The sequence below is a fragment of the Cryptotermes secundus genome, unplaced genomic scaffold (genome assembly GCF_002891405.2).
Source record: "Cryptotermes secundus unplaced genomic scaffold, Csec_1.0 scaffold307, whole genome shotgun sequence".
NCBI classification, from domain to species: domain Eukaryota; kingdom Metazoa; phylum Arthropoda; class Insecta; order Blattodea; family Kalotermitidae; genus Cryptotermes; species Cryptotermes secundus.
In genome coordinates, this window is record NW_019738353.1 from 836,511 (window position 1) to 857,511 (window position 21,001).

General features: G+C 42.0%; 1 protein-coding gene across 1 annotated transcript; it reads right to left on the reverse strand.

The window, feature by feature from the left end:
- Positions 1–1,418: 1,418 nt before the first annotated feature.
- Positions 1,419–15,054, reverse strand: LOC111870772. The gene is made up of 7 exons (XM_023863295.1): positions 14,974–15,054; positions 11,141–11,195; positions 10,984–11,045; positions 9,167–9,202; positions 8,530–8,662; positions 4,664–4,728; positions 1,419–1,679 (listed from the first exon to the last, which is right to left on the reverse strand). The coding sequence occupies exons 1-7, from the start codon at positions 15,034–15,036 to the stop codon at positions 1,659–1,661; spliced, it is 435 nt and encodes a 144-aa protein (XP_023719063.1). The 5' UTR covers positions 15,037–15,054; the 3' UTR covers positions 1,419–1,658.
- Positions 15,055–21,001: the final 5,947 nt, after the last annotated feature.

Consider the following 21,001-nt stretch of genomic DNA (forward strand, 5'->3'; position numbering starts at 1 on the left):
CCAGTTCTTCCCCTTCTTGTTGTTATTGTGGATATTGGTTGTTTGCGGGATATGGGTTAAATGAATTTTGGGTGCCAGTAAGCTTACTATAAAGGCTCACTCTTCGGGGGAAAAGGAGGAATGACCCGGAAACTACAGGTGATAGGTACTGCTTTAGCACTAGGGCAATGAGATACAGTCTCAGGGTGCATACAGGCCTCGCGTTAGCGGGAAAGATAAGAGTGTTTATAGCTATGCACTACAAAACACTGTTTAATGAGCACTATTTGATATTCAGTTAATAATATTGGTCCTTAATCACTTAAACAAACTTGAAATCACCCAAATTTTTGCGACCGGACCCCTGGCTAGTTATTTAGCGTCTGCTTTTACTACAACACCTAGAAGTGATTACACTTTCACTTAAACTTTTAAGCCAAATTAAGATTCACACTAATTTTTGCGTCTAATTAATTTTGCCGAATTATTCAGCGACGGTTTCAGTAACACACTTAAAAGTTAATTTTGTTTTTAACTTTGACGTTTGAGCCAAACTGCCAGTGACGCTAATTTTTCGGCTGTACCCTTGGAGAGTTGTTCAGAGACTCCTTTAGCAGACTGACCCTTCTTTGAAGCAAGAAATTTTCACAGCTTCAGCTCCGCCTGCAAGTTACTACCCTAATTTCGACTGATTAGAACAATTCGAATTTTAGGAGTCTACCCTAATTCTCACTGCTCCAGTCAACTGGCCGTAGTTTGGGACTTTGGACTTTAAAGTCCTAACGTCGTTTTTGACAGGTGTTTGAAAAAATATACCAGTAGTGTACTCTGAGGGCCTTCCCACTTTTGACTTCCTGGGTTCAAAACCTGTCAAGTGTAACTTTACCAAAGGATCCCGTCCGTCAACTCTCGAAATGAATTTCCAGGAAACTCTGCGGGATGCTTCCTGCCTGGTCTTTGTAGGAGTGAAGCAGGCCCTATTCTTGAAACCAAGAATCGGGCTAAGTCAGCCTTCAGTTCTTCCTTACTGCATCCTATGCGTAATTACCATAATAAAAAAACTTAATTACAAATAAAGCTGGTGGTGTCAGTGGTACGGCTCCAACCAATCCGAACTCCGTCTTTATTCACTGATACACATGACAGTAATTTTTGTTATATGTTTGAGAAGTTGCAACACTGTGCCGGTAGGAGGGAATATCTGTTCCAGGATTATGTAATCATAATGATGATGTTGATATCCGCACTTGAACAAACTTTTAGAGAAACTATAACATATTTGAAACGATTATTAAGGCGTCAGATTACAATTATATTAGACGTATGGACCCAGCTGTTATAATCCCTTCGATGTCAACTTTAATTAACAAATTATATTAGTATAATATATTTCTGTGTTTCCAAGTTACTCATACTTTTTATTGGCAACAAACCACGAATTATGAACTACCAAACACTTTATTTTGTACATAACGTATATAATCAAACACTGGGCATGTTTATAGGAAAAATGAAGTGTGTAGATTGCAACAAAACTCGTTGATATCAGTGTAGAATAGGAGGACGCTTGTTAGGAGCCGACAGGGAGACGAGGCGCATGTGCAGTTCTGTACTTTGCGGGTCGGAACTCGCTCTTGCTTTCTGAGGCTGAAGGGTTGGCAACCTGTGACCGCCCGTCTCTATCGCGGCAAGCCAGTAGTCTGAAAGCGAACCATAAAAGTGCAGCATTCAGCATAAATAGTGGGAGCTACAGTAATTCGCTTAGTTGGGGGTGGAGTCCTGTTGGGTCCACTCGGCACGGAGGCCACTGATTGACCTATTGTACCTGCCCCGGATTATTATGATGATGGAGAATTTGGTGGAATGAAGGTTGGCAGGGGAACCGAAGTGCTCGGAGAAAACCCGCCCCAGCGTCACTTTGTCCACCAAAAATCCCACTTGACCCGACTCGGGATCGAACCCGGGCCGCCGTGGTAGTAGGCCAGCGACTAACCGCTTGAGTTATGGCGCGGCCTTGGGAGCTACACTAACGAAATACTGGACAGGTCACTGACGGGATAGGCCCTACATGGGGCCTCTGACTGACTTGACAACTAAATTGCCGCTGGATATCTCCAGAGCAGTGATCATTGGTTCCGAGTCCAGCGGGAATCGTGACCACATTTTGCTTTCGGATGGCTCTGGAAGCCCTCAGACCACAATGGGGCCTCTGCTTATGGAGAAGTCCCGCATGTATGGGCCCCCATCCTTTTTTTCGGGCTCCAATTACTACTCCTGTCCTCCGTGTTGTGTCACTTTTTTCCAACTTTTAATTTACCTGTCAGAATTGTCCGTAGTCTGCTCAGAAGAAGAAGCCGTGCAGTGAGCAATGCTGCTATCTGTATACATGCTATGAACTACCATTGGGAAAATGGACGCTGCAGTACCAATTCAAGCTTACCCTTCACTACTATTTGTTGCTACCATCTTCTGGTGCTATTCGTAACTGCTACCAATTGTGATTGTGAAGTTACATAATGACAGAATAGCAAGCGTTAAGCATTTTTAAGGCAAGTAATGTTGAACTAGCGCCAGTCAAGGTGGCGGACAGGCAGAAGATGGTGGCCCTCAAGCTTTGGAGTCATGTCGCGTCACGTTACAAAGGGGCGGATCCTTGTGGACGCAGCAATGTAGGATTTCAGACTCTTGCGATGGCGACTATAAAGATTGTGCCGTCGTGTGTTCTGGTAGAAGTGTATTTTTCGGCGCAGAGATTTTCCTTTCTAAAGCGTGCTCTGCTTTCCTCCACAGAATACTTTTCAAACCTGAAGACAGCGACAGTAAGCTCCTCCGAAACGTAGACTGATTTCTGCCGGACTGTACGATGTCACATGGCCCTTCGCGTTAATAAACTTTAGGATCCGTGAAGGGAAAGGATTTCTTGACTAGATGAGCGACTGTTAGTTCCTCAAGAATTCCGACCCCCTAACCCCAGACTCACTGGGAGTGTCCATTCAAGGTGTCAACGCAGCATTTTGCTTCAACATTTGCATAGAGGCAAGGGCATAGGGCCGCGTCCTCAATTGCTTAGCAATGTTACACGAGACGCGTAATTACAAGTTTACAGCCTTCGATCCTTTCTTCGAATTTACAGCTGTAAAATTTGAATGTTTTTATTGAGAGTTTACATTCTGAACCCTTTACACCTTTGTATAAAAGCGACATATGAAATAAGATAAAGTTGTCCCCGTGTTTAACTAATTAAGTACTATGCCAAGAAGACGTATGGGGGAGTGGATGTATAGACCCACGTTTTCTTGACCTCGTTACTACTAGGCTATCCAATGGGTAGCGATGGCGGCAAGGGCCTGAAGCTGATCACTCACCATCTAGTGCGGAGGTAAAAAAAGGTGAAGCTATACCTGCACTCACCCTTAAGTCTTCATGGCATGTTGCTTAACTAATTAAGTACAGGACGAACTTCACTTCTTGCAACATGAGTAATACGACGGTGGGAAGTTATCTCGTCCACATGTAAAACTGATGTACCTAAGCTAATGTAGAGATTAAAATAATTGCTGAAAAAAGTAAGAATTATGTAGAGAATATTTGATAACTCTGTACCATAAATTATGCAAATTAAAATGGAATCTTCTGGGATGCGACGCCGCGTAGTCTGGCAGAAACATACAGACGTTTCGGAGGATCGTACTGCCGTAATCTTCACAGTCGAATAGTAAGCCGTGAAAGAAGGCAGCAATTAGAGTATTATTGTACTTCCTGCGTGATTGTAGATTCCTCTGAAACGTCGGTAAGCTTAGACCAGGCTGCGCACCACCACATTCCAGACGGTAATGTTCATAGTTACCTCATATCACACAAAAGATTTCAGGTTCTAATGGCGGTGAAGATTCATATTGCAATCTTCTGAACTGTGACACCGTGCAGTCTGGTAGGTGGGCGGCAACGTTTCGAAGTAGCATATTTTTTCCCTTTTAAGGGTTAATCTCACCATAAACCTGAAGGTGGAGTTTGCATATGGCTGCGAAATGTTTGTATCCGCCTACCACGCTACATGGTGTCACAACCCTATAGATTCAAACACGAAATATTAGATTGTTGTTTATTTAGAAATTCACGTATTTTGAATATTTGTTGAAGTTTGGTGGCAAAGTCCGCGCCATAGCTTAAGCGGTTAGTCGCTGGCTTCCCACCGCTGCGGCCCGGGTTCAATCCCGGGTCTGGTCAAGTGAGATTTGTGGTGGACAAAGTGGCGCTGTGGCAGGTTTTCTCCGTGTACTTCGGTTTCCCCTGCCAATCTTCATTCCACCAATTGCTCCACAATCACCCTCACCTATCATCTGGGGCTAGTACAATAGGCCAGAAGTGGCCGCAGTGCAAGGGACTTAGTCCCACCCCACTAGCAATAAAAATAAGTTTGGTGGCATGTACTTTTAGGCCTGTGCCCTGCTTGAGGTAGTGCTGGGTGCTGTAATGGCCATCAGTATGAGACGCGAGAGAGATTCTTTTGCATTAATAAGCATGTCTAACCACACACTTAAGAGATTTTCACTCAAACAGGGGAAACTTAAAATACTTTTGAATGGAACTGGCATACGTTCAGTTACTTAGCATACCGTAATGTTCCAGCTTTGACGTGAGACACTTTAGCACTTAGCTGTCTGCAGGCAGGCAGTGGTCTTACCTTCTGCACGAAGTCGTTCAAACAGGTCCACATTCTGTAGGCCTTCATGCATTTCCCTTCTCCGTCTGAAACAAGATAATGTCTTTCACTCATCTGCCTGGAATTAGTTCTTTGCCCTATAGTCGTTGGATTTCAATTGAATTTGTATTTTACGTTTGTAAAAACCTACCCATGGCAAAGGAAATCGTTTAATCGTTTAAACCGCAGTGGCTACCAGATGTACCGCCTTACTTTAACGTTAAGAAACTGAATTTCCTCCAACGCAGCATGTTTATTTGTTCCATACGGTTCTCAGAATAAACTCTGATGTTTTTGGTAACTGCGTTATGTTTTCGGGGCACGCGGTACCGTAGTTGGTTGAGGCTCTATGCTACAAGCCGAAAGGTCGCGGGTTTAAGTCCCGATGAGGTCATTGGATTTTTTTCAGTTGACCTAATCCTTCCGGCCGCACTATGGCCCTGGAGTCGACTCAGCCTCTAACGGAAATGAGTACCAGGAATATTCTTGGGGGTAAAGGGCGGCCGGCGCGTAAGGCCGACAACCTTGCCGCCATCTATGAGCCGATTGTGTAAAAACATGTGGGAACCTCAATATCTCACAACCCTATGGGTTTCTTCGGCCTGTTACAGGGATACCTTTACTTTTTTTTCCTTTTCTTTTACATTAAGTTTCTTGCGTGGTGGAGAATGAACGTTTCAATAACATTCAAACGAATTTAAGTCTTGAAGTTGCTGCTACATGCTTCACACGCAGCCTTGCTGATTTAAATTCATCAAAATTATACACCCCTTGCTGTGGAGGACCATTGGGGTGCCATAGTCTGCCGTACAGATATTAGAGCACAGAAGTACAAGCTGCGAAAACAGGAGTGTGAGCATTGAACGTGGTCTCTGAACTTAACATTTAACTAACTAACAAACTCAGTGGAGCTGAGTCCTCCTTGAGAAGCCATTAGTCCTTCAGCTGCTCAAGAATTTTCTCATATTTTATTGAACACGAATGTTCATTACGTTGTTCACAAAAGCTCACCACCAGTCCCTACCCTGAGCCAGATAGATACATTCCATACCACCCCAATGTGTTCCCAAACCACATATAGGGTTTCCTGTTGGTCTCTTTCACTCTGGGCTTACCACCAAAACCCTGTATGCATTCTTCTCGCATGCGTGCTACAGTCTTCTTACGCTGAATGTGTTTTGAACAGGATGGCAGGAAGAGGGAGGAAGTGCTTGTGGAATAGAGCTTGAAGCACACATGGATAGGATAAGAAAGGTGCACAGAATTTTAGCCTGAAAACCAAAAGGCAAAAAACAAAGTGGAAGCCCTAGGCTAAGATGGGAGGATAATATTAAAATGGATCTGAAAAGCTTTGTATGTAAAAATGAAAGTTTGGATGGAGACCGGTGAGGGGATTTCGTGTGATGACAAAGAACCTTCGGATTACTTAAAATGCGGGCAGATTCTGAGCCAGCTGAAAGACTATTAATATCTAAAGAAGGACCCTAACCTATTCAGTTGTTTCAAGGCAGGAATGAGGCAGCTAGACAAGACAAAGAAGTCGTTACATTTGTAAGCGCATGGTCTCTGTTAGCTTCTGAATGGAGAGCAAAATCTCTCCACTGTAGGCCATATTTCGAGACCAAATTAAGAGTTCTTCCAAAGGCCGTGTCTGCTCAGTGCTTTACAACAGCGGAGCAGAATATAGGGTTATTCATAAGTCAGTGAAACATTTTGAAATTTTACAATAAATAAACTACGCAACGGATAGTAAATTTTATTACACTGAAATAGAGATAAACTCACCAAAGTTTCATTCACATAATTCACAGATGCTCAATGTGTTCACCTTTGCTGATACGGCAGACATCCATGCGATAATCCATTTCGTCCCACAACCGTGTCAGAATATCACGGTTGATCAGAGCCACAGCAGCGGTGATACGGTTGCGAAGAGCCCTCAGATTAGCAGGCAATGGAGGCTTTTAAAAAGACTTGGAGGATGCATTCTCTATCGGGGTAAGAATTACCATGATCCGATGCATAGTTTATGTGTTATGAATTTTTAAAATGTTTCACGGACTTATGAGCAATCCTGTTTGTTGGAAGGGGAGCAAGTTCCTCTTGAACTGCGAACTGCATGTGACCGGGCTTAAACAGACGTTAGAACAGAAGTGAAGCAGTTCTGACGCTGTCTCAGGAGTTGGCACAATCTGCGCAGAGAGGCTGCATCAGTTCTGTATTGCAAAATGCTTATTTTTCTTTGGAAGCTCAGTTTTTTCGTTTTTTTTTTGCTAGTGGGGTGGGACTAAGTCCCTTGTACTGTGGCCACTTCTGGCCTATTGTACCAGCACCAGATGATAGGTGAGGGTGATTGTGGAGCAGTTGGTGGAATGAAGATTGGCAGGGGAAACCGAAATACTCGGGGAAAACCTGCCCCAGCGCTACTTTGTCCACCATAAATCCCACTTGACCAGACCCGGGATCGAATCCGGGCCGCCGCGGTGGAAGCCAGCGACTAACCGCTTGAGCTGTGGCGCGGACTAGTTTTTCGTTTCGTCTCATAATTAATATAACAGAACTTCCCGTTCTTCACTGCGAATTTTTGCTTCTGTTGCCAGGATTATAGTATGCAGTTGCCGAAATTTTACGGAAGGTTTAACACTCGAATTTGAAATGCTCTCATTAGTCTCAGATTGTGGTTTGTTGAAGGATTCACTCAGTGTCTGGACTATACCAGTTTCGAATGGCAGGAGGATGAATGATGAACGGGATAGATTTGAAAGGAAGTGTAATCCAGTTACTCTCCTTGCGTTTACTCGGACGGACCGCCTGAGGCAGGAGAGCAGATGTGACACTTCCGGAGCATTACCGCTGAGAAAGCCTGCTCGGTACCTCACAGAAATTCATACGCCTATAGTTGTTGTTGTGTGTTAACTGGGTACAGGTATAGGTTTATCCGAGGAGTTAAATGCCTGAACAATCCTGCGTTGTTATCTAATAAAATTTGTATGGTATTATAGTTTTCAGCGGAGTTGTAACGAATATTGTAAGAAATGTTCTGAAACTAGTCGTAGGCGGAAACTGAATGTTACAGTTGATTTTCAAGAAACGTTATTTAAATGTGTGTGTGTGTGTGTGTGTGTGTGCCGGCAACTGATGTCGGAAGCAGCGTCATCAGCAGCGACTTGAAGCACAGAGCAAATGATGCTCGAGATGGTTCAAGTTCGTATAGCAACAGGCGTGACCAAAGTGGTTTAAACGGCTGTTGTACTGCGATGTGCAAAGAAAATGGAAAAACCACCACATTATCACTTTTCCTACATAGTCTCTTTCCAAAAACAGAGACGCCATGTATACGAACAAGAAGACGAGGAAGAAGACGTCAGAAGATGCTGGATGACCTTGGGGACAGAAGAGGATCTCTAGATCGCATTAAGTGGAGGAACTGTTTTGGAAGAGACTGTAGACCTGTCGTCTGACAGATTACTGATGAATGAATATGTGTGTGTGTGTGCGTGTGTGTGTCAGCATTTTATGGTCGTTTAACTCAGAACAGAACCAGCGGGGGGCTCTTGTGAACACTAAGGCACCTTGTGGTTACATGAGGGGCGGATACTTCTTGACCAGGTGAGAGAATGTTAGCTTCTCGGGAATAATGCAAAGTTTTCGAAAAATTGAAAATACAGGAGGCCTTCTCCCATGAAATGACTGAACCCAAAAGACCACAAATAGAGTCCTCCAGAAGGGTCCCGCTCTGTGTTTCAGTCATTGTGGGGGTAACGGTTTGGGGCTGAGGTTCAGAGAAGACTTCCCAGAGTTTAGTTTTGTGAACATAAGTCGCGGTAACAATGAATGGAGATTCTTACCTTTCCTGCTGCAGTCTTCAACTGAAGATTTCATCTCATTCTCATCTAATCTTATTCCGTGCGTCTTGGCATACTGGATCATGTCCTTAGCCTGGTCAATTACGGCGCCAGCGTCAAGCTTGTTCCCTTTAAGCTGCAAAATAAACAGAACACACTGGAAAACTGTGATATCAAATTTCTTTCTTATACAGTATTATATATTTTTTGTTCTTTGGATGATCGTAGTCCACTGCCTCAAGGTTTTACTTACATTTTCAAAACTTGCATTTAGAATAAGCTTATGTTCACACAGTACCGAATAAATATACTTACTTACTTACGGAGCTGAGCCCTTCTGGAGGAGAAGACAAATCTGCAGCTACTCAAGAATTTCCCAGCATTTTATGGAACCCGAAGGTTCATTACCGTGTTCACAAGAGCCCCCCACTGGTCCCTATCCTGAGCCAGATCAATCCAATCCATCCCATCCTATCTTTCTAAGATCCCTTCTAATATTGCCCACCCACCTACGCCTTGGTCTACCCAGTGGTCTCTTTCCTTCTGGCTCTCCCACCAATATCCTCTGTGCATTCCTTTTCTCCCCCATTCGTACTACATGCCCTGCCCCTCTCAGCCTCCTTGGAACAAATATACTTACAATTCCAAATTCTGTCATGAGACATTCTAAGAAGCACTGAAACGAAAGAACGTTTTCAATCAGACACATTTAAATGATTATGGCTTTTGACTGAGTGAAATTCACATATATAAATACCGTTCAGGGCAGTGCTATGAATTGACATAGAGTACACGAAACTGGAGAAGAATGTTCAGAATTACGCCCTCAGCATTTTAAAGCGCAGCGGAAACTTCATGTACCACCCGATTTTACATTGAACAAGTCTGCATTCTGCCCACAGAGTGCATCTGTGTGTTCGTATGGTTTTCACAATAAACAGTGACTGTCTTCCTAAACAGAATTAATCGGTTGGGCTTTAAAGCGGAGATGTAATGAGTTTCCTGTGAGGTACTCACTGAATTTTTGTATGTTATTCAGATGTCTTTTATTCATCCTTCATAGCTTAAACATTTACAGTAAATGAATTTTATTTCATGGTAATCACTTTTTGTTTCGACATCAATCGATGACATCTTCATGTTATTCACTTTATCTCTACTCTGTACTTGTCCACTCGATATATTTACCATCATTTCTTCCTCCCTGCGAGAGAATCCATTGCACAGTAGAGCAATTTTTGTTTCTGTGCATGTGCGTAAAGTTTAATTATATTTTATTCCTAATCTTTTTTTAAGCTATATAGCAATTAAACCCTCTCGCTATAATAGCCACTCCGAGATTGTAGTGGAATTATAGCTCCGAAGTCTTTGCATTCCATAAGAGCAGTGCGCCTGAAATCTCAGCGCTGTTCTGCCCTGCAGTTATCTTGAATATGTCTGTATTTGAAGAATTCTAGCGGATTTACACGCGGGTTTTGCTGCCTATCTGACTGTCTGCACTCGTACATGTTTAAATATCATATTGTAATTCTAATTGAAATAATTCTGCTTGCCTTGCGATCCCTTTATTGGAGGATGCAGTTGAGAACAATTATGTAGGCTACCTGCGTTGTGTTGCTGTTCCCGTGAAAGTCAGCCAGTTACGAGTGAGCCAGTTACTAGTGAGTAACGATTAACCAGTCAGTTGAATTGTAGCATTCGCCTAGTCCGGTTGTTTCCAGTGCATGGCAGAGACTCCAGCAGGAGAAGTGTGATACTGCAGATGGCAGTAGTTGTAAAATTGTAAACTGTGTAAGTGTAAGAGCGAGTGTTAAATAAATTCGCTATATCAAATAAGGCGTGAAATTATTTAATGTTATATTTTAGCGTCCTGTTGCACTGATTTATGTCCATGATTTATTCTGACCCTCTTACAGTGCATACATTTATTCACCTTACTCTTCTCTCTTGCACTACATGTTTCAGCACAAGTGCTTTTCGATGTACGTCAAACAATGATGCAATGAAGTAGTTTGACGTACATCGAAAAGCACCTGAAGATGGCACTTTTGTGCTGAAACATGTAGTGCAAGAGAGAAGAGTAAGGTGAATAAATGTATGCACTGTAAGACGGTTAGAATAAATCATGGACGTGAAATTATTTGTCACGTGTCACACACCCAACACATGACAATATTTATTGCTTTTCATTTTCCAGTTTCTCACCGCGAACATAACAGAGAACACCCGTAGGTATCACGAAATTCACTTCCTTGTCTTACTAGTGTGTACTGTAGCCACGGCTGTTAAAGCGATGTGTAAGTGTTGCGGTAGAGGTTTTGGGTGCGTTTCTAATTCCCCATAAAATCGCAGTTCAGGATGTTTCTGATGTATTATGAACAGATAGGAACTATTCTGACCTCTCTATATAAATATAGTAAAACAAATAAATAAATACGTGTATCTAAGATATCTTACCCTGCCAGCTTCATTTGACTCATCTTTCAGTGTCATTGACGCCTCATTCATGATGCTCTGAACTGCAACAAGAACAGAATACAAATTGCCAAGCACATTAATTAGAAACAATTTGCCTGGCATTCCCAGAAGTAGCCGCAGAAGGAGTCACACTTACGGTCGGAGATGCCTTGCGACGTCTGGCACTTGTTCACGACAGCGGTCATTTCGTCCTGAAACATAAAGTTGTCACTGCAGTACTGTCGCCAATAAACAATGTTTACTGTATTCAACGTCTTATAAAATGTATACAGCCTTTGGACGCAGAAGCGCGTAGATATACAGTTTAGCGTTGTTACATACAGCTACATGACAGTCCTTTGCTAAATTTTGTCTAACGTCTCTCAGCCGGTGCAGTGACTAGGTTAAGGAATTGACCGAGGAATTAGGGTTCGATTCCCGGGCGGACGCAAGAAATTTTTCTCTTATCCATATCGTCCAGACAAGCTCTGGGGCCTACCCAGCCCTCTATATATTAGGTACTGGCTGCTGTTTTCCAGGGAGTAAAGCAGCAGTGGCGTGAATCTGTGCTTTCTCTTGCTCGCCGTAAATCTTCATGGTGTGGCGTGGTGGACTTCCTTATGGTTTCCCCACCAAAACTCTGTAATCATTCCTGTTCTCTTTCATGCGTACTAGAAGCCCTGCCCATGCCATCCTCCTTTACTCTATCTTTCTAATTATACATGGCGAAGAGTATAAGTTATGAAAATCCTAATTACTATGTAGTTTCCACAAGCCCGTTGTGGGCCCAAATATTCTCCCTGGCTCCCTATTCTCAAACACGCTCAGTCTGTATTCTTCCTTTATATTCAGGAACAAAGTTTCATGCACATTCACAATTACAGGCGAAATTATATTTCTGCATATTTAAAATTTTGCTTTTTCGGAACGAATGGTACCAAGCATTATCGGAATTTAATCTGTTCTTAATTTCCCCCCGAATCAAATTTTGGTCTGTTGCTGTCGTTCCAAAATTTAGCTGTGCCCCATTTTCAAAGGATCTCTTAGCTATCTTTATGTCATTATTTCGCCCTGCATTCTGGTGACGGAACAGCGATTTATACTTAGTTCTCTCTGCGTTTACTTCTAGATAGCATTCTTACTAAAGCCAGTTAGAGTTTCTGTGTTTTTCGTTACGGTATCTATGTTATCTCCCAGTAGATTCACATCATCTCCAGCAGCTGATGTTTCCAATTCAATTTCAGTCCCTCCTGGTTTTCCTAGACCTTCCTAATGACGTATTCTACAGAAAAATTGGAAAAGCATTGGCGATGAAGCATCTCCTTGATTTAGACCATTTTGAAGAGGAAACGTATCAGGCAAATTTTTACGGACTTTACTGCAGGGTTTATTTAATCACAATTTAGTAAGCCTAATAAGTTTCCTGTACACCCTAAGCTCTATGAGAATACCGACCTTCCAAACTGAATCATAGATGTACTTGAAGTCTGTTTATGGCTGATATATTGTCTCAGTTTACTCCCGTTTCTTTCTCTAGCATCTGACGAATGCAAAAATGTGATGAGTAGTTGATATGTTACGTCGAAACCCACACTGTTGATCCTCAATCTTCCCAACATAATTCTTAAATAAAAGCAGGACCCACTTCACCGATTTAACTACTGTAGTTTCCTCAGTCACATCAATATTCTCTTTTTGCACATCGGAAACGAACTACAGTCCCTGCACAAAAAGTGACATAGCTTTCCCGAGCAGCTCTGGTGCATGTTGGCGACACCGAGTGGAACACAGGATTGGTTTTAACCCGACACTCTTCTGCTTGCAGCAAGCTCTGTGAATTATATATTGTGTTCCAACGTTTCCCATCTCAGCGAAACGTTGTCGTCTGGGCCTGGTGTGGAGTTGAATGTAAAATATTCACTTCCCATTGATTCATTTATAAATCGATTCTTCGGAATTTTTCGACGTAGCTATAAATAAACACCACAGCTAAATTAAGGTAATATTCATCGGTTCTATTGAAGTGCTCGCACAGGAGTATCCGCATGTTAGCAAAACAATGTGGTAGCAGTTCTCCTTATTGGCGCCATCTGTGAAGAATGACTGGGGAATACGCCTGATCTTCTGAGCATCGTGCCACGAAATTGGATATGTCTACTGCATGTGTAATTCACTGAAAATTACACATATTGTAAGAAAAGGAACTGTAGTTTATGAACTGGAAATTTCTTGGTACTGGAGGTAACAGGCTGAATTGGTTTACAGGGTGAGTGAAAGTCATAGTGGTCAAATTTAAATTACTCCCCTAGTCCCTGACAGAAGTATTATGCAATATGTTAATGTAGGTAGGAGCTGAAAGCCTGTGTCGCACCCGCAAGACGGACCAGTTTGGCTCCAGTGGTAGCACTTCTAACTTGTATCCGTCTGGGATTTGCTTGGTTTTGCTCAGCCACCCCCCCCCCCCCGACTAATTCCGCGTTTTCCTCCGAAATTAGGCTACAGACGCTGGGTTGCACAACATTTGAAATCCGTTATCCACATCATCTAAAGCTGTGCAGGATTCCCAGAAGTGTTCCGATTCCACCATGCCGTTCCGCCAAGAAGGCCGAGACACAAATAACTTTATCGATGCATATGTTCTGCCGAATATTCGGCTATAGTCGAATTTTGACCATTTGTTTCGTATGGTTCTCGGAATGAACATAGAAGCTTTTCCTAAACAGCATTAACCGGTTGGTCTTTGTAGCGGAGACGTAATGTGTTTCCTGTGAGGTACGAACTGAATACTAAGTATTATTTATATCAATTTGAGGCTTCGAAATATTAACTGTTGATAAGCAAATTTAGTATACTTAGTACATGTAAGTCATGCGTCAAGCTCAGGTATTCCATTTATATGAGTGACGTCATACGTTTTTTATTTTTCGAGTTGGTTATTTAAAGACGTTTTATAAATACATATAAATACAAACCACTCCGTCCAATGTGACATATAAGTTTTGCTACGTGCTGTGTTGTTTTCACTCACACAACACAGCAAGCCACGAACAAACCCTGGACGACATCAAGAACCTCCTCATCAAGATAGACAGGTGGCACAAAATCTGCCCCACACAAGAAGGACGATATGAGTACGGACACGAACCTACATGGTTTAAAAAAAATTAACTATTGACAATAAGTTTTTTTTTTAAATAACATCTAGAAACTTTTAAATTACAACACCAGGAAGCTGCTGTGATTGTGAAACGTTCAACTTTATGCGTACTGTGCATTATAGGATATAAGTGTATGTATTTTAAATCAAAACACCTACTGTGATGATAGTTTCCAGTTTGTAGTGATGTTCCCTCTGAAGATGGCCCGTAAGGACCGAAACATGTAACCTAGTAAAAACTTATATGTCACATTGGACGGAGTGTTTGGTATTTATAATTGTTAGTGTGACGGACCAGAATGAAACAAATCAAATTTAAAGACGTTTTCTCTATCGAAATTAGATAGTGCCGAGTTATACACTAGGATACCACATTCGTGATGAGCTGGTAGTGTATTCAGCAATAGGTTTTGTATAAGTAACGATATTCATGTTAGGTCTGGTCTCCCGGTGCACTCCAGTGCGAAAATCGTCTGCAGATCCCGGTTCTCCCCATTGAGGTTACTCAGTGATTTCCCTGTGCTTAGTTATTTAAGTACCACGCCAAGAAGACTTATGGGGAAGTGTAGGTATAGCTGCACCATTCTTTACCTCGGGACTAGATGGAGGTGGGTTGTCAGCTTCATGCCCTGGCCGCTTTACCCGCGACTCAGCGCCCTCAATACCTACTGGACAGGAGGATGTGTGGATCTCTGGAGAAGAGACATGTAAGAATTGCCTAATACTTTGAAACGGCTCCCGGTAGCTCCATAGTTCCCCATTCAGTACAGTATTGTACCTGACCCCCGTGTTACCGCTGGGCTTGATGCTTAACGACGTGCTCTGTGACTTACCGCAGGAGAAGCTGCTGTGAGGCAGAAGATGGCCACGAGGACGGGAGCTGAGAGCCTGAACATGATGCGCTGACAGCGGATGTGAAGGTGCTCGGTCCGACGCCCAGCCCCTCTGTATTTATACCCAACAGCTGTGAATCACAGATGACCATTATTCTGCTTGACAGCGTTACGGGTGAGCTCAGATCTGTAAATTGCAAGGCGCTAATCATGGGAATGTGACAATTTGAAGAGAAGGGAACTAAGTCTCATGTTGGCCGATATTTCATTCATACATTCGTCCCTGAGAGAACAGTCATGTTTGGTTGACACTGTGATTTATCGGAACAGTGTTTTCACTGTGATTTTAGGTTTTCGTTGTGTTTGGATTAGGAAATATTTTGTAGCCGTTACTTATTTAACTATTGATTGTGTCAGTAGTTCAAGTTAAACAGCGCTCAGCTATAGGCTGGTTCGAAATACGAGGCAAATTAGGTGTATACGCAGACAGGAGTTTGTGTGGTTGAGCACGCATAGATAAACTTTCTTAGTGCCGGATGTGGCCGCTTTCCTTGTCAGTACCGCTCCATATAGGAGCTGAATATATAAAGCCGGAATAACAGTTGAGTTAAGAAACTACAATTCACCAATGTAATTAAAAACAACGCGAAGAGAATTTGAATCACATCCAACAACTGTAACACAAAGTTTGCGTCTCGCATTAACATCCATAGCAACCGTACTTACTGGTAAGATTACGGAGTGAATTTTATACTTTTGACATTTTTATTAGAGCCTCTGTAGTACAGAGGAAACGCAAGAGGCATGTTGAACGTATTGTCTCCTGGGATGTCAGGCCGTGTAGTCCAGTTAAAGTTGACCGACGTTTCGAGAGAACACATCGCATGGATCTTCAGGGTCAAGGAAGGCAAACTAGGAGCCGTGGTTTTCGACACTGAAAATTGAAGCGATATTTTCCTTCGAAACTTCTGTCGAATTTTACCGAACTACACGACGTTACATCCCAGAAATTAGAAGATTCTTTGTAGACACCGTTGTGGGTACCTCAAACCCAAAACAGTGACACAGCTTCCTTCATATATGTATATGAACGACATTCTAAGACAATGTCAAATGAGACTGTGTTTAAAACGTGTGAATAAAAAACTGGATTCAGTTTCAAGTTCCAAAATTTTGAATTTAAATTCCATGGCCCGTATGCCTGGCAAACGTTGTCCCGCGTAGTTGTACTAATTTGAGACCAATCAGTAAATGACAAATGCCACATATGAAAGCATTAAAATTATTTAAAGGCGCTCAGTGCTTCCGGAATATTGTGAGGAGGAGCGAAAGTTAACAAAGAAGTACTTTGTAGCACGGGCCAGTTGCACCTCAGGAGCAGCCATGAAAAGGCATTGATTCATTGCGCTATGTTAAACATTAGATATCACGTCAATGTTGCTACCTTACTCCGGATCTGATCAAAGAAAATTACAAGTGCATACGGAGGACACAAGATATGCGAAACGTATTAGATTATCTCAGAACTTATATATCTGATCACTGACTTTTCGGTCAGCTTTCAGCTTGTATCTTTTATCGCCATAATTTCGTGTAACGTAAAGGGTTTGTACAGCAAACCATATTACTTTTAAATTACGTAATAAGCTGGGTTGGAGGCTATGCAGTTCTTGTTAATGGTTGCATGTCTGTTACATCATTTTGGTATTAGTCACGATGTATGGGCTTGACGGAGTAATATTATGTACTGATCCAGAAGATATTACGAACTATATATATTCTGATCGCGAAACATTTTTGTTGCATCCGCAAAGAAATCTTGCAAAACATATGCCGATTTCCGTGCCCATGTGTGTCTCTCTGCCTCTCCGTCCCTCTGCTTGCTTGTTTGTAACAACTCGGACGTCTGAATCTACTATTATTATAGTCAGTCAGCATATTCGAATCTTGCTTAAAGTCGAACGAAGTTTACGGGCATTTGACACGGAGAACTAAGTGATTGCCTGCATGCATCTCGAACGTAAATCGATAAATGTGCATGGCAGCGAGAAATGTCTCGAACGAAATTGTACAGGCAACACAAATTGAGTCTGTCAGCCTTGCGGTTTGCGACACAGACAAGAATGACTGAAGAAGCCGCTTCATACATTTTCAATGTCTGCTGAACTGGGAGCCGGGATAGCGTAGTCGCTATAGTGACTGGCTACTGGCTGCACGAGCGAGGGGACGGAGTTCGAGTCCCGGTAGGGTCGCGATTTTTCTCTTCTCAACGTCGTCCAATCTGGCTCTGGGGCCCAACCAGCCTCCTATCCAAGGGGAACCAGGGGTAAAGCGGCCGGGGCGTGAAAATGACCACTCACCTCCAACTAGTGCCGAGTGTAAGAATACGTGAATCTTTACATCCACTCCCTCATACCTCTTCACGGCTTAGTGCTTAATTAGTTAAACACAGGGACAACGTTACCTTGTACTGAATTAGTATTTCCACGTTCTCGACATGAAGCCACGGGATTCGTAATTTGGAATGGTTGCCTGAGACACTCATGGTATCGAATCTGACCTCTGAGTGGAGCCAGCAGGAGTAGCCATTCTTCGTTCGGGATGTAGTTGTTTACCTTGCCATCTCAGTAGATAATAGGTAAAGTTTAAAAATAGTATATCTCCGAGCTTAAGGATGTAAAGTTCATTTTTGTAATTCAAATAATTTTGAATGGGGATACAAATAGAATTCAGAACTCTACCGCAATATTTGCGCATCGCATTAACAGTCCTGGCCACCGTACGTATTGGTAGCAGTACGAGCTTAATTTCGTAATGTTATCGCGTTTTCTCTGTTGGGTGCGCGGTAGGAAACACAAAACGTAAATGTTAGACACTTGTGTATATGTTCGTTATTACCTTAGGTCTCTCTTGCATTAGATAACAAAATGTTTTCTGGTAATTCCCCATGATTGCCCGGCACACTGAATGAACATGGCGTAACATGTGATGCCACACCTCACAATGAATTTTACCTTGCATCTGTGTTGCTACAGCAGCATGGGATGACGGTTCTTTTTATGTTGCAACTTGTGTACATATTGCTCGATGCATGTCAGGTGTCAGAACACAATTCATTGCACAAGGGAAGAGCCTTGTAACATATTTCAAGCGACACTGATACAATAATCAGAATCTCTTCTATATTCGCTTTTCCCAATTGCTATATTATACATAAATTATGTGGAAATCCCGAGAGCACAATAATTATTGTATTTACCATCTGATTTAATATTAAATAAATACATTTTTCTTCTACCGTGCATTTATGTACCCCCCCCCCTTTCGTACCACATTATATGACTGTAGTACTAAGCAAGCGTTATCTTTGCTTATAAAGTAGGACTTAATGGACCGGAAGTTGATTTAAGCGTTCCATTTCTTTCAACAACTTAATTTATCCCTCATTTCAGTAGAGGGTGAACACACATTGACAAGGCGCAAGCAGAGGCCAATATATCTGCGTAGAGACTTGGATTTGATCCCAGAACCGTTTCTTTTCTACTTCCCTTCCTCTCTTAATTTTATGTCTTCATGCATGTTTCCCCGGACTTTGGTGCAGGAAATGTCTGCATTATTTGGACCTGTTCGTAAATTGAACTTTCGCTCTGTGACGACCACCGCTGTAGACAGGTGCCATCTGCTGTCATGTCTATGAAATATTACCGGCAGAGGATTCTGGGATTATTACTGAGGTTACTGAGTGTGGCTACAAGTAGAGTGTGTCGTGGTACAGAAGTCCAAAATATTTTTCGTACAAGTTGATTTCAGTTCTGGCTTTCAATATTTATGCATATTCAGTAATAGGAAAGTTACAGCTACCTAATACAACATGAGGGTACACGAGTTAAATGTATTAGTAATGTCTTTGACTTGTTCTTTTTCCGTGCTAGCGGAAACTGAACACAAAATGGAGCTTTATTATAAATTAAACCGCTTCATTACTCCATGCTTTAGCTGCCTATGACTTTGTAGAATCTAGGAGATAAAAATAACAAATGCATAACTATTTTTTAAATACTGTACAGTAAGTTTCACGCCCTTTGGAATGCCAACGGTCTAATGCAGCATAAAGATGAAATTAAAATATTTCTGGATCACAATGCAATAGACATACTGTTGGTAAGCGAAACCCACTTTACTGGCAGAACATACTTCAGGATACCCCATTATACTTTGCCTGTCATCCGGATAACACCGCACACGCCGGCACTGGAGTACTTATTAAAAATAACATAACCCATTATGAATTACCAAAATTTGAAGTAAAGAAACTTCCTACAACCTACAGCAATTAAGGTAAAAATGAAGGCATACGAACTAAGAGTAGCTGCNTATATGGATATAGTCCCTAGTTACGACCTTTCATCGGACCACACACCCGTAATAGCTACCATTAGTACTGAAGTTGTCAATAAAAAAACCATTCCCAGGCTTCATAACAGAAGAACCGACTGGGCTGATTATCGAATGAAAATAGAACAAGCCATTAACTTACACATCAGTCTTAAAACCCCTGATGAACTAGACATAGCCTTGACAAATTTCATTAACATTCTTAAAGAAGCAGCTCTACACGCCACTCCAATTCCGACTACACAAACAAGAAGTATAAATATCCCTACCGAAATCAAAAAACTTATAGCAGATAAAAGACGGGCTAGGAAGACATGGCAACTAAGTCATGCCCCAGCAGACAGAACTGTGTATAACAGGGCCACCAATAAGCTAAGAGCAGAAATCAAGAAGTCCAGAGAGCTGACACTACACAATTACCTCAGAAACCTCAATCGCTACGAAAACTCCATTTGGACACCACTGAAGTCAACTAAAAAACCTATAGTTCCTGTGTCGCCTTTAAAAATCCAGATACGTCATCCAGAACGATGGGCTCATAGCGATAAAGAGAAAGCGGAACTCTTCGTAGCACACTTATCGAAAGTCTTTACTCCTAAAGGCAGTCATCCTGATCAAGAGACAGAGGACGATATTACCACATTACCGTCAGATATTCAGACAATAAAACTATTCAGCCCAAAAGAGATCAAAGAAGAAATTGGCCTCTTAAATATCAAAAAAGCACATGGTATTGACAAAATCACCCTCAAAATGTTGAAAGAATTGCCAAAAAAGGGATTGGTCATGCTAACATACATCTATAATGCTATGCTAAGACTTCGTATTTGGCCGAAACAGTTAAAAACAGGAGAAATTATCTTGATACTAAAACCAGGAAAGGACCCAAAAGAATTATCTTCGTATCGTCCAATAAGCTTACTGTCCATAATAAACAAACTATTTGAGAAGCTTATACTTCGGAGACTATATATGGACCTAAAGCCAGATGAATGGATGCCTCCACATCAATTCGGATTTAGGAATCATCACTCTACAATACAACAAACACATAGAATCATCCATAAAATAAATCTAGCATTAGAAGAAAAACAATACTGCAGGCAAATATTTATAGACTTAAGCCAAACCTTTGATAAGGTTTGGCATGATGGACTCCTATTCAAGATCAAAAAGGTGCTCCCTATAAAATACTTTAGAATACTCGAGTCGTATCTATCTGACCCAGAATTCCGAACACGAGTTAACGAGGAGGTATCCAGCAACTTCACCATCCAATCTGGAGTCCCACAAGGGAGCGTTTTAGGCCCGATATTATACGTGCTATTCACAACAGATCTCCCAACGACTGCTTACACTACAACAGGGACATTTGCTGAGGACACGGTTATTCTTACCAGGCATGATGATCCAGTAACTGCCTCGCAAGACTACAAAGTCATCTAGAGCTATTAGAAACTTGGTTAAAACAGTGGCGAATCCACATTAATGAAACCAAATCTATAAAGGTCACGTTCACAATGAGAAAAGAGCAGTGTCCAGCCATACACATAAATAATACTGTAATTCCACAATCATCAACAGTAAAGTATCTTGGACTCCACCTGGATTCCAGGCTTACTTGGAAGCAGCA

Coding starts and splice junctions, on each gene's coding strand:
- LOC111870772 (XM_023863295.1), bottom strand. CDS start 15,036: ATGTTCAGGCTCTCAGCTCCCGTCCTCGTGGCCATCTTCTGCCTCACA. Junction 11,196..14,973: donor TCACAGCAGCTTCTCCTGCG/GTAAGTCACAGA, acceptor TTTATGTTTCAG/GACGAAATGACCGCTGTCGT. Junction 9,203..10,983: donor AGTCAAATGAAGCTGGCAGG/GTAAGATATCTT, acceptor CTTTCGTTTCAG/TGCTTCTTAGAATGTCTCAT.